The 14,410-nt window shown below is 41.1% G+C and overlaps 1 protein-coding gene across 1 annotated transcript in view; it reads right to left on the bottom strand.

Annotated features, from left to right (window-relative positions):
• The window catches only part of Myh15 (myosin heavy chain 15), a 148,977-nt gene that overhangs the window by 10,425 nt on the left and 124,142 nt on the right, over positions 1–14,410 (bottom strand). Inside the window, exons 36-38 of the mRNA XM_087897259.1 lie at positions 10,135–10,260; positions 6,788–6,958; positions 2,802–2,906 (exon numbers count right to left, since the gene is read on the bottom strand). Of these exons, the coding sequence (XP_087753385.1) occupies positions 2,802–2,906; positions 6,788–6,958; positions 10,135–10,260 (402 nt within the window). The remainder of the gene's footprint in view (positions 1–2,801; positions 2,907–6,787; positions 6,959–10,134; positions 10,261–14,410) is intronic.

Here is a 14,410-nt window from a genome sequence, read left to right as displayed (position 1 = left end):
TTTCCAAGAAGAAGATGGGGCCCCATAACAACAACTCCACCTGGTTGATATGATGTCATGAAATTGATGATATTGATAGCGCTACTACAAGACCTGTTTTGGGTACCAGCTGCACAAGATGGTTCCAACTTGGTTGGTTGAAATGGTGCACATCTTGTACAACATTCTGGCCAGACCTCCACAAAATACTCGGAGACTATTTGCAATTTTAAAAGACATTGATCTTGAAATTTAACCATCATTTTGCTTTCACAGGATCCCCCAGAAAGAACGTCGCCCCCATGACAGCTGGAAGTAATTAGAGAGGATGACATCCCCTCTCCAAGTAGTGTTTGTCCTTGGGTTTATGGACATCATTTAGGGGTTGTTTATAATTAGTATACAATTGAGGGATAGGAGAGGAATTTTATAAGGTCGGGGATCTTTTTGGGAAAAAAAAGAGGGATAATTGGATGATGGGATAATAGATTGGTACTTGTAAGTTATTGTTTTTAGACAAATATATTACTTTTGATTCTTGTATATTGATACTAAGTTAAATTATATTGACTATTGTATGCATGCATGCTTCTACCTCTGTTTAAAACATTTTTTATGTTTTGATATAAATATATTGTATCAATATATGTATATTTACCATATTGCATTGTACATTTCTACCTCTGATTAAGATACTTATATATTGTTTATGTATTGATATATATTTACCATATTGTAATGTATACTTGTACATTGTTTACATTTGGAGGTTATATTGTCCTCATTTATTGCACAGTTGTTTATTGTCTTAGTCTTTAAGTTAGATAGGTATTGAAAATTATATAGATCAATAGTCATCTATGTTTGTCATTTATAATTAGACTAATCAGGTTCTTTAGATACATAGAGATTATATTCAGTATAGATAGATTATCTTCAACCTCTTCAAAAAGCTGCAGAAAATGGCCTTTAATCTAACTCAAGAGTTTCATGGTAGTGAGACACAATCATTCCTGGCAACACTGATCTATTCCCGAGAGAATGTTGAGCACCAAAGACACTCCATCTGGAGCCTTTCTTCTTGGCAGAACTGGCCTTTGGGTAAAAAAAAAAAATGCCCATACCTCAACTACTGACAGAGATACAGAGTATCAGTAAATGGATAAAACAGGACTGTCATATCCTGCCAAGACCGGGTAAGATAGTTTTGTAAAGTTTCTTGCCTTTGAAAATGGTTAGGCCTTAACCAAAGTTGGTTGCTTCAATGCTGCAAATGTGATTTTTGGTGGTTGCCAAGGTAGTCAGTTGTCTCTGTGATTTGTTGCATGTTCTGGAAGTTGTTTGATTGCACTTCCTAATTACTCAGGTAACATTATTTTCCTTCTCAGATCTTTGATGGGGTTGAAGACTATATAAATGTAGTTACTTTCCTCTCATGACTTGGCCAAGTTATTTATTATACAAGACTTAAGCAAGTTAGAGTAGGATATTTGTACTTATTGTATATAATTTCGTAGGTTTGTACTTATTGTATATAATTTCATAGTAGGCTTAGAACTTTCTTACTTAAACAAATGGGGGAGATGCTGCAGGAGCTCCTTCTACTCCTTCAGCCAATAGCCGCTGAGATACCAGCCCATTGGGGTATGGTCTCTCTCTCTTCAAAAAAGCAGCGGCTGTCCTCCATTCTCTCTCTGGCTTCCAGCTCCACTTCTGGCTACTAGACTCTTTTCCTGATCGCACAGAGGGGCTATTGTCCAGGATGGTAATCTGTAAGTTTTTCCCCTTTGAATAAATAACCATTCTATTAATCATAATTCCAAACTGGTGTGGGATTGTTTGTGACTTATGCCTTCAATGCTACACAGGATTTAGCTGAGAGCAGCTTCCCTGTTTATAGGCTGCAGTATCTGGGTTTGCAGTACAGTGCTGATATTCATATTACCACTAAACTGTCATGTTTCCTTATGGAACATCTTAGAATAGATGCATGCCTTTAGGCAATGCATCAATATGCACATCCCAACTGTGTACTAGAAAGATGCTGTGCACTGAAAGGGAGAGCCATCAATGACCTGTGCTATCAGGGACTCTGTTCCACTAAAAAGAAAAAGAAAGAAAAGACGAATGTGGTGGCTCAGTCCCATAGTCCCAGCTCTTGGAAGGCTGAGGCAGAGTGACTGTTGGATACACAAGTTACAGACCAGCCTGGTTAGCAAAGCAAGGTGCCAACTCCACAACAGAGGCGATGGGAGAGAGGAAAGCGAGTGTGTAGATAATGAGATATGTCATTCATTTTCATTCATTTAGCTGCCCGTTGTTCATGTGTAGGGAACTTGTGTGCCTGCTTTCAGTTATTAACTTCAAGTCAATGTTAAAGTTAGTTTACAGGGTAGCTCCGGAAAACTTTCTCAAAAAAAAAAAAAAAAAACACATTTTACTACTGATGTTCTCATCTGGGCCCAGAAACAAACTTTTCAAAAGAGTGGATATGTATCCAATCCAGTTAGCAGTCCATGCAGACATTGGTGAGGTGTTTCATGTTCTCACTCTGACTCTCACATGAAAGTCTCTTTCTAAAAGTGCTACTAACACTAAGCATGGAAAAACAAAGATGGCATAGTTTCCACTTCAGTAGCTCCTTTCTGGCTCTCACTATGAACTCTGGAGATGGATAGAACCACACCCTGGATAGCTCGGACAGCACAAGAAAATGTCCACTGCTCACAGACTGCAGTGTCCCAGAAGGCCATTTCAGGCTGAAAGGTACACACTGCGGCAGGAGGAACCTAACCAGATCCCAGAGTGCTTTTCTGGAGTACCTGATAGGTCAGCTCTTTGATGGCTCGCTCCAGTCTGCGAGCTTCCCGCTGGGCCTCTGCACTGCGCCTGACTTCGCCTTCCAGTTCCCCTTCCAGGTCCCGCACCTGTAACAAACCATGACCTCAGCCCACATGCTGGTAAGATACATGTTGGTAACAAGGTTGCCTTACAGTTACCCAACAGAGAATTTCCTGAAGGAATGAAATAGTCAAGGAAGATATGCCCACTTTTTTTTTCTGGTAGCGATTAAATAAGACAATCTTTCTGGAAAAGAACCAACATCTAAACTGGGGCTGTTAACCTATGTGAACTCAAAGAATTGTTAAGACTCTTGACAATGTGAGAGACTAATTTAAAGAGAGAATGTGAGCTTTTCGTCTTTCACTGCAACACTGCAAAATTGTGTGTGTGTGTGTGTGAATGCATGCGTGCTGTGCATGTGCATGTGTGCTGTGTGTGTGCATATCTGTTCTATGTGTGTGCTCTCTCTGTGTGTATGTGTGTCTGTGTGTGTGTCTACATGGTATATGTGTATGTGTGTGCCTATGTGTCTCTGTGTCTGTGTGTGTGTTCTGTGTATGATGTATGTGCTCTGTGTGTTTGTATGTGTTTGTGTGTATGTATGTGTAACACAGCTGTCTGTCACACAGCAGTGTTGAAGATCCTGTCTCACACACCCTGATCTCAATCTCTTTTCTTCATGTTTTCCTCAGACTCTAAATATTACCCAGATGTACATGTCGCATGCAGACCTGAAGCCCTGCTTTGCAGGAGAAGTACAACAGGGAACTTCCTGTGTATAGAGTCATGCACGTAAAATGACCATAATAGTCACTGAGAGGCGTACCTACTGTTCACCACACCCCAGCGTCAGAACAAAGGAGAAAACACACCCACACCTCTCCCATGAATAAGTGTACTTTCTCATGAGGGGAAGAAAACTAAAGCAAATGAAATAGAGCGTGTGGAAAGATTTCAACTACTATGGAGAAAAGTGGGCAAGAAGGGGGCCACAGTCTTGGTTTGGGAGGCTGTAAGCGGCTGCTTCTGCTGATGGGACATTTTTCCAGATATCCCTATGCAGCATTCTATGCCTTCTTCACCAAAATGCCACTTCTCCATGACCATTTTAAAACTGAGGCCTGGCACCCTGACATGGGTGGGCTTCTTCAGCCTGATCTCCCAGGCTGCCATCACCTCCTGCAGCTTCCTAAGCAAAGCTACTACCCTCTTTGTTCCTCCACAGGAAGGTGCAACAGGGCAAGTAGGTAAGCAGGTGTGCAACTTGCTCATGGATGAAGCTTCGCTACATCATCTCTGGGTATTCTGGACATGCATTCATGAGGGACTTGCACAGTTCCAAATGTAAGGACACAGGCCGACAGAACTCTATTTTTAAAAGGATGTGTTTAAGGTGTTCTGTTTTGTTTTGAAATGTAATTAGCACACATCACAGTAAAAGGTGCCTTACTGAAGGGAATCCCAGTTGCCATATATTTTCACTTGGTCTGACCTTGCAATGTCGTATTGATTACTGTGTGGGCGTGTCCTTCCCAAAGTCCATGTGTCTGAAACTTAAATTCCCAATTATCACATGTATTTGGATGGAAAGCCTTTTGAAGGTAACTAAGATGAGATTTGGGCACAAAGTCCAGACACTCTCTCCACCCCCCAGCATAATTAATGACTTTAGTAAGAGTCCTGTTTGCTGTGTCTTGCCATGTGATGCCCACTTCCGTGCGATGCTGTAGCAAGAAGGCCCAGGTTAGAAGCTAGATGTTATTGGACATGAAGCATATGAGCCAAATAAAACTGTACTCTTATAGATTATCTCAGATACTGTGTTATAGTACAGAAAGTTGTTGAAAACGATGATATGCTAATTATACTTTTAAGCCTTAAATTTCTCAGTATCACCTGATACCAGCTCACTGCTAGTTGTCACTGGTTCTCAGTCACAACAGTAAACAAATGATAATTATGGGTATGGTGGATTGAATGAAAATGGTCCTCATAGGCTCATAAGGAGTGGCACTATTAGGAGGCCTAACTTTGTTGGAGAAGGTGTGGCCTTGCTGGAGGAAGTGTGTCACTGGGGTCAGGTTTTGAGGTTTCAGATGCTCAAACCAGGAGCAGTGTCGCTCCCTCTTCCTGCTGCCTGCCAATCTAGATGGAAAACTCTTTTCTCCAGCACCATGTCGGTCTGCTCACTGCCATGCTTCCCACCATGACGATAATGGACGAAACCTCTGAAGTTGTAAGACAGCCCCAGTGAAATGTTTTCCTTTATAAGAGTTGTCCTGGTGGTCATGGTGTCTCTCCACAGCAATAAAAGCCTGAGACAGTGAGATAAGCTAAATATTCTGCACTATTAAATGGGTAATGGAAATACCATTATAATTTTTTACTTTTTTAAGGGAATAACACATTTAAGTGCCTTTCCTCTTAGAGTAAACTTTTGGTTCCTATGTAAGTTATTGAATAACTATCATATTTGTCTTATTACTATTTGAAGTTGTTATTTTGTTTCTTCTGGGATGCAGCTCCTGAGAAGTTACCCATGCTCCAAAGCATGGCCCACACTCATGCACATTCAAGCAGCACTAAGTGGCTTCAGTGAGCATTTGAAACAGGGAGAGCGAATACCCTTACAAAGTTGGGAAGAGAAAGTGGTGGGCAGTTCGGGGAGTAATCAAAAAGAAGGAGATGGGGTGGACTTGATGAAAACACACTATTATATACATGCATGAATATTAAATGAAAAAAATAAAGTTTTTATTTTGGGACAAAACATGCAGTTTGCTTTTTTGCCTTGCTTTGGTTTTGTGAGTTTTGCTTGTTTGTTTTTAAGACATATTTCATAGGAGTTGTACTAAAAGGCATTATGGTAACGGTCATTGGGAATAATTCTTTGTATGTGTTTTATGCTTGCTATTTATCTAGCTGTTTTTCCATTAGTATTAAGATTTTAAGTGTGGATGGGGTTTTTCTACTTGAATCAAATTTCATTTTTCTTTGATTTGAAACATATAAAAAGTTATATGATTTTTCCATCAAAACACCAAAAAGGGTGCATTTCAAAGGTCTAACTTCCATCTCTTTGTTTTCTTCCTTGGGCTAATAATTTTTACTAGTGTTTATCCTTCTACTATTTTTGAAAAATTAATCTTTCATGAACAGAAGATTATAAGTAGTTCATAACAGTTTTATTTGCTTTATCTTTATATTATTACTCATGATATTCAGAACATATTTATGAGACCTTCCTCATTTCTTTTTAATCAACACAACTGTTTGGGTAGATCTTGTGTCTGGATTAATATTTCACTGCATTGATGTATGGAAATGTGAAAAAGAGTGCACACCACTTTTCAGAGGCCCCTGAGAACCAGTAAATCCCAGCAGAATGTTCTTACAACTTTTGTGACGTTTACTATATGCATATACATATGCACATACATATACATATATACTATATGCATATACATAGTCATTGAAATTGACTCAGGAAGTTTTAAAAGCTCATTTTAATAAATGCTGTCAAGTTCCCGATAGGTAGATTCCACATCATTTGTGCCAGACTTTGCTGTTTCTGTGCTGAGTCTTCCTGGATCATGGATGTGTTTCATCTCTCCTTTCTTTAGCTGTGAAACAGGCATTGTCTTTAAAGAAAATGACAGGAACACTGGCACAGAAACAAGGCTGTGTTTGGATAGAGTAAGCGCCCTGATTGCAAGGAACCTAGAACTGGTGTGGTGAGTGGGAGTAGATGCTTTCTTGTCCTTCAGTAAGAGGGAAGACAACTTTCATCCAGACCCAGAAAAGTCTTATTGGCTGGTCCAAGGTCAAACAATAATGTATTCGGAGCAGACACTCTCAGAATCTGCAAGTGCCATTAAACAAAGTGATGAGGTGTGATGTTCCAGGACATTAAGGCCTTGAATGAGACTGTTAAGCCCCCACGATTACCCAAGCAAACTCCTACCCTGGATTCCAATTTCTGGATTGCCTTTTTGCTCCCCAGCACAGATGTCTGTTCCACTTCATCCAGCTTATTTTGCAAGTCTTTAATTGTCTGCTCCATATTCTTCTTCATCTTCTCCAAGTGAGCATTAGTGTCTTGTTCTTTCTTCAGTTCTTCTGACATGTTGGCTGCCTAAGAAAGAGGCAAGAGGGACTGATGAGATGGCTCAGTGGTTAGGGAACTCGCTGCTCTTGATCTAACTCAGGCTCTGTTCCTGGAACTCATGCTGGAACCCCAGCTTCAGCGGATTCAGTGCCTTCTACTGACTTCTGTGAGCACCAGACACTCATGTGCTTCACACACGTGTAGGCAAAGAATCATATGCATAAAGGAAAGATATGCAAATCCTTTAAAAAGAAGAAGAAGAAAGGTGGAAGAAAAGTGGCTTAGATAATCCTATAGGTAGCTGATCATATTCCAGAGAGCTTTAGCTTCTGATCTCATGGGGGAAGGGGACGTATGCTTGGCCTCTGCACATTTAAACTCTTTCCACCCAGCTCTCTCTAATCCCTGATTCCCTAGGGTTTTGATCAAATCCACCAACAGACATTGAAGCATCCACATGAGAGAATGGGGTAAGAATTGATAGGGAAAAACCTAAAAGGACATGTCATGTATATAAGATAGAACACACCTTGAAAGCAAGATGACTAAGTAAAGCAATGGTTTTTAACTGAATAAAGTATGGGAAAATATCTGTAACTAAGTAAAGTAACTGCTGTCATATAAGGTACCAGAAAAATGCAACAAAATACCTATGAAAGTATGTATCTTCTGATTTACTGCTGTAAACACTTTCAAGTTCAAAGAATTTGATAGCATCAGACATTCTCTGTACAAATAATATGACACAAAGAAGGTTAGCTGTGAATCCTGCTTTGGGCTTTAGCTCTATGTACAATGTCTTAGGCTTCTCAATACAATTCAAACTGTTTCCTTTTTTGTGCCTAATTCAAGAATAAATCTTGCTGTCTGTCTGGTTACCACTGCATCTGGTTTCAGTATGGTAACGTCTGGAGCTAAGATCTTTAAGGACTGGCATCGAGTGAAAAGGTTAGATAAACTAGGAACATCTCAGCAGGAATTGTTGGATCTCAGGCTCTCTTTCTGATGACATTATGGCTTCTTTCCACTCGTGTTCTGTCCAGTGCAGTGATATTCACCATGAAGCCCTCACCGTTCCGTGCTTAGCACCATGCCTTTGAAACTCACAGGACCACAAGCTAAACCAACCTTTATTCTTTATAAAGTTATCTAATTTCAGAAGTTTCCTATAATAAGAAAATGCATGACTAAAATGGGGAAATTACATGTGTATTAGTTACTTTCTTGTTGCTGTGAATATTTGACAGAAACAATTGTTCAGGGATGATAGATGTACCATGGCTCACAGCTTATGGGAAACAGGAAACAGGGAAGGCATGGTGGCAGGAACAGCTTGCAGCTGTGACATTGTTAGACTGGTGGAAAACTCTTCTGGTCAAGAAAATAGACTTTCTGGCCTTGGTGGAGGCTTAACCCTCCATCTGGGAGAGGCATCAATCACTTACTCAAGGGAAGAACTCCTGGAAAGGAGGGTTTACCTTAAACTATGATGATGAAGAGATGGACAGGAGAATTTATCCCTTTAATGAGATACTATGCCTCTTTTTCCTCAGACTCCCTGCTCCAAGGCGGTAGCTGACTACACCATAGACATGTAACTTCATAAATCTGCTCATTTTTCTGAATTACTCAGAAAAGCATCATTTCCCCTTTTTTCTTTCTATATTTTTCCTAAGCATGCTTTCCTTAAAATTTTGAGTTTCCCCAAAATGTAGGGCATTCTTATTCTTTCTCTAATGCCTTCCCTGCTGTTACATGGCTACTTGTCTGTCTTGTGTCTGACCTCCATGCCAGCTTAAATGGCATTTTTTTTCCACCCACCCCCTATTTCCCTCCTCTGGATGACAGTTAGAGTTTATAGCTAGCCTGCCCTGTGGGTTTTCTTTCAAACTCTAATAAAATTGTGCTTGAGCATCATGTGAGTCTATGTTAAACTTATTTTAATTAATGAGACTAAGAACCTCCAAAGTGGAAATAGAGAGAGATGCCCACTGTGTCGGCTGCAGCAACTTGAGGAGGTTGGTTACATCACATCAGCAGTCAGAAAGCAAGAAGATTGTCCAGGATGCTCATCTTCAAATGACCTCTTACTCCAGCTAGACCACACTAGCTAAAGTCACCCAGCATCCCAAAACAATACTATCAACTGTGCACCCATTGTTCATATGCATAAGTGAATAGGAGACACTCACCATTCAAACAATTACTTCACTGAAAAGTAGGCTTACTGTTTATGTAAAATCTAGTTGAAACTCCAGTCTCCTCAGTTCTCACAACTTTTTTTTTGTTTTATTTTGGTTTTTCAGAACAGGGTTTCTCTGTGTAACTTTGGTGCCTGTTCTGGAACTAGCTCTTATAGATCAGGCTGGCCTCAAACTCACAAAGATCTGCCTGCCTCTGTGTCTGCCTCCCAAGTGTTGGGACTAAAGGCATGCGCCACTACCACCTGGCTTCTCACAACTTCATAAGAAAGAAAAGGACCTTCCTTTCCTAAACCAGGAATGTAGTGGTACTGCATGTAACCACACTTTTGGTAAACTTCCAAAAATCTCTGAAAGGGTAAACAGAGGCTGAAATCATGCTCAGATCCATGTAATATGCAATGAAATTTCCAGTCCTGGGCCCTGAACACACAAACATCACTTTCTCCCCATTAATAACTTTTTCCCAATCTCACTGTATACTTGCTATCTTTTTGATGGAAGCATGACACCTGCCCATAGTGGATGCATGAGACTGGCAACTTGTTGAGATTGGTGACTAACCCCGAATTTAATGCCATCTAGGAAAGCACCATCAACAATTTTAGTTTACAAATGAATAAGGTTCACAGCCCCAGTAGTAGTATGGATTGGCTTAACCATCCTTCTCACCATCGTAAAACCAAGAAAAATGAAAATCTTTAAGGAAGCATGGGAGAATTCTTTCTATACACCAGATATATTGATTCATGGCTGAAAAATAGCTAACATAAAGAGAAAGACTCTTGTTTTCACAGGATTTTACGTTTAGTCATTCGTTCACTGCTTCTCATTGCCAATGTGGTTTCATGTTCTGGCTAAGGGGGAAGCCACAAGATCAGCTAACCTCCTCCTGACTGTATGGGGAATCAGTGAACTCCACCTGGGCTGCAGCAGGTCCTGTCTCTGATCTATAGTTCTAGTGAACTCTGGAGGACAGAAATGAGTAGTCAATGGGCCCACCTCAGCAGCTGCCTTCCTGGCATTTTCGTCTGCCTTTTGACACCTCTGCAGCATCTCTTCAGCTTCCTTCTGCATCTGAGCAACATCAGCCTCCAGTTTCTTCTTCTGGCTGAGGAGACCTGTGTTCTAAGGAAGGACAACGTTCCAGTTAGACAACCTGAGACCATCAAGGCACAGGCAAGCAGCTCTGGGTGGGAGCAATTTATCATAGTCAGTCATATGCAATTAAGCAAGAATTCCAGCCCCAGGTGGTGGTTTGGGTGCAAAAGGCATAGATGAAGGGGTTTCATTTAGAACAGCTATTCTCAACCTGTGGGTCTCAACCCCTTTGGGGACAAAGGACCCTTTAACAGGAGTCGCCTAACACCACCCTACATATCAGATACATACATAATAATTTTAACAGTAGCAGCAATGGGAATCATCTATGGTTGGGGTCACCACAACACGAGGAACTGTAAGGGTCACAGCATTAGGAAGGTTGAGAACCACTGCCAGGAGAAAAGAGATGGAATCCTGAATCAGAAGGGGTGACTCCAAGTAATCCAAAGGTCAAACAGGGGTTTGAGTTTTAACTTATCAAGAAATGCTTTCTCGGTGTGATTGAAAGAAGTATCCTGGAAAAGAAACTGGAGTTGCCTGCACCCCCTGGAAAATTCCAGCATGCTCCTGCAGGAAGAACACCAATTCCCCTCTTGCCTATCTGCCTTCCTTCCTCACTCTGCAGCGAGGAGGAGGAGGAGATGGGAAAACAGATGACAAAAAGCTCAGTCAGCTCCAGCCCATAGAACACCATTAAAAGGAGGCCTTTGTGTTCTACATCCACGCTGCCCCCAATTCCTTCCTGATTGTCGCACGGGAGGCTAAGGCCCTCTTTGCTGCGTCTGCTCTGTGTTTGAAGTACAGCTTTTGTGAGCATGTGAAACCTTAGCACAAAGAGTGGGTGTAAAAAGCATGGGCTGCCCACTTTTCCTTTCTCCTTTCATTTCATCCTTTCCCATCGTCCTGCCACTGTCCGCTGGTTATTGCCTTTCTCAGGGCAGACGAAGCCTTGGACAGAGAAAGAAGGTATCCCAGGCTCACAGGTTCTGCCTGCCTTTCACAGCACCATCAAAAACACCTCTCTCCATTCTGTGGAGGGCAGGTCTGTGCTCCTCAGGATTTCCAGTGCCTTCAGTGTGGCCTGGGGGAATTAAGTCTAGTTTCCTGAAGTGTCTTACGGGTGCTCATTGCACATAACTCCATAGCAGCGTGGAGGATGGCACAAGTCTAAACACCAGTTTGATTGTATAGCAATCACTTCAGCTTTCCCAGAGAGATGGTCATGAACACTCCTGCAGGCTAATGCCTCCCCGTCTCCCTGCTCCCATTCTCAGAAGGACGAGAGGTAAGGAAGGTATCATGTGCAGAAGATCATTTGTGTACGTTATACTATAATGTCTAAGAAGAGCCCGTGTCTCCTGGATGAATGCTGGACACAGCTCCTTGAGACTGGGGCAGCACCTGAGAGTTTGTTGAGCCTCCAGCTGCTGCAGAGATGAGGATCTCATAGGTCAGTATGAGATCCAAAGTCTGGAATTCTCATGTTAAAGTTTCAGAAACTGCCCTACAGACCAAGGCTTCATTAGCGGAGTGTCGTAGTTTGCTTCCCTGCTGCTGTGATACAATACTGACGAGAACGACTTGGGGACAGAAGGTTTTATTTCAGCTTAGACCATCAATCAAAAGTCCAGGCAACCTAGAGACAGGAACTGGCACGGAGGCAATGCATGAGTGCCGCTTATAGGCTATGGTTTGTTCAGTCTGCTTTCTTATTCAACCAGGACTGTCTTCCCAGGCCCACAGTGGGATGTGCCCTATTTTATCAGTTATTAATCAAGAAAATTCTTCCACACACTTGCCTATAGGCCAGTCTAATGAAGGCAATTTCTTTTTCTATTGAGCTATATTTTTTCTCTACTTCCCTCCCTTCCTCCCCCTTCTTCTTCTACCCTCTCCTATGATCCCCATGCTCCCAGTTTACTCAGGAGATCTTGTCTTTTTCTACTTCCCATGTAGATTAGATCTGCACATGCCTCTCTTGGAGTCTGCTTTGTTGTCTAAGTTCCCTAGGGTTGCAAATTATAGGCTGGTTTTTCTTTTATGTTTAAAAACCATTTATGACTGAGTACATATTATATTTGCCTTTCTGGGTCTGGGTCACCTCACTCAATATGATGTTTTCTAGATCCATTCTTTTGCGTGCAAATTTCAAGACATCGTTATTTTTTACTACTGAGAAGTACTCCATTGTATAAATGGACCACGTTTTCTTTATCCATTATTTGGTTGAGGGACATTTAGGTTGTTTCCAAGTTCTGGCTATTACAAATAATGCTACTACAAACATTGTTGAGTATATGTCCTTGTGGTATGATTGAACATCCTTTGGGTATATATCCAAAAACGGTATTGCTGAGTCTTGAGGTAGGTTGTTTCCTAATTTTCTGAGAAATTGCCATACTGATTTTCAAAGTGGCTGTACCAGTTTGCACTCACACCAGCAATGCAGGAGTGTTCCCTTTACCCCACAACCTCTCCAGCATAAGTTGTATCAGCGTTTTTGATCTTTGCCATTCTGACAGGTGTAAAATGGAATCTCAAAGTTGTTTTCATTTCCATTTCTCTGATGACTAAGGATGCTGAACATTTTCTCAAGTGTCTTTCAGCCATTTAGGATTCATCTGCTGCGAGTTCTCTGTTTAGGTTTATACCCCATTTTTCTATTGGATGAAAAAAGGAATACTCAACTTCATATAGAAAAGCAAAAACCCCAGGATAGCCAAAACAATCCTGTACAATAAAGAAACTTCTGGAGGCATCACAATCCCTAACTTCAAACTCTACTACAGAGCTATGGCACTGAAAAGAGCCTGGTTCTGGCATAAAAACAGACAAGAGGACCAGTGGAATCGAATTGAAGACCCGATATCAATCTACACACTTATGAACACATGATTTTTGACAAAGAAGGAAAAAAATATCAAATGGAAAAAGAAAGCATATTTAACAAATTGCACTGGCATAACTGGATATCAACATGTAGAAGAATGAAAGCAGACCCATATCTATCACCATGCACAAAACTCAAGTTCAAATGCATCAAAGACCTCAACATAAAACCAATCACACTGAACCTCATAGAGGAGAAAGTGTGAAGTATACTTGAATGCATTGGCACAGGATACCACTTCCTAAATATAATTCCAGTATCAAGAGACACTGAGAGCAGCGTTTATTTATTAATGGGACCTCATGAAACTGAGAATCTTCTGTAAAGCAAAGGACATGGTCAACAAGACAAAATGGCAGCCTACAGAATGGGAAAAACATCTTCACCATTCCCACATTGAACAAAGGGCTGATCTCCAAAATATACAAAGAATTCAAGAAACTAAAGAAATAATCCAAAAAAAAAAAATGGGTATAGATCTAAACAGAGAACTCTCAACAGATTAATCTAAAATGGCTGGAGGGAATTTCTTAACTGAGGTTTCCTCTTTCCAGGTGACTTTAGTTTGAGTCACACTGACAAAAGTTAAGCAGCTCACTACAACGTGCTGTTCCATGTGTCCTCCCCAAAACCGTATCCTGCTCTCCTGTGTTTCTCTGTCTCTCCCTCTCTCTCTTTTCTACAACTCCCTCTTTTTCTCCTACCCTCCTTCTCTCCCTCCCTTTCTCCTTTCACCCCACTCTTTTCCCACCTCCCATTACACATTGGGACACAGTATGTTCTCAATTATAACATGTATAACTAGTGACTTGTCACCAGTAGTTGGCAGACAATAGGTAATATGCTTTCATCCAGTATGCCACATTTTCTTTAGATAACCTTAATGGAAAAATAACATGTTGCGGATTTTGTTTCTGTTCCCTCCTTTGCAGTTGGGTTGAACTCGAAGCTTCATACATGCAAAACGTGTGCTCTACCACTGATCAATATGCACCAACAAAGTCAAGTGTTGAAATGAGCTAACCTGTTAATAATTATGCACACCCTACAGCATATTTGTTCCTGATCCATGTCACTCAGAGAGATGATGTCATTGCATGAAATTACTGTAGACACAAAGTAATTGTAACGCTTTGTGGTAGGTACAGCTATGACTTATTTATTTCCCACTGAGGGCACTCCTCACATTCTGGGAACAGCAATTCTTTTGTGACATGAAATCATAAGGTACTTCAAAGGAGGTCTCTGGACCTTGACTACAAAATGCCAGTGGTATTTATCTCC

The sequence above is a fragment of the Myodes glareolus genome, chromosome 2, assembly GCF_982192425.1.
Source record: "Myodes glareolus chromosome 2, mMyoGla1.1, whole genome shotgun sequence".
Lineage (NCBI taxonomy): Eukaryota > Metazoa > Chordata > Mammalia > Rodentia > Cricetidae > Myodes > Myodes glareolus.
The sequence above is the reverse complement of the archived record's forward strand: the minus strand, read 5'-3'. Positions and strand labels throughout refer to the sequence as shown.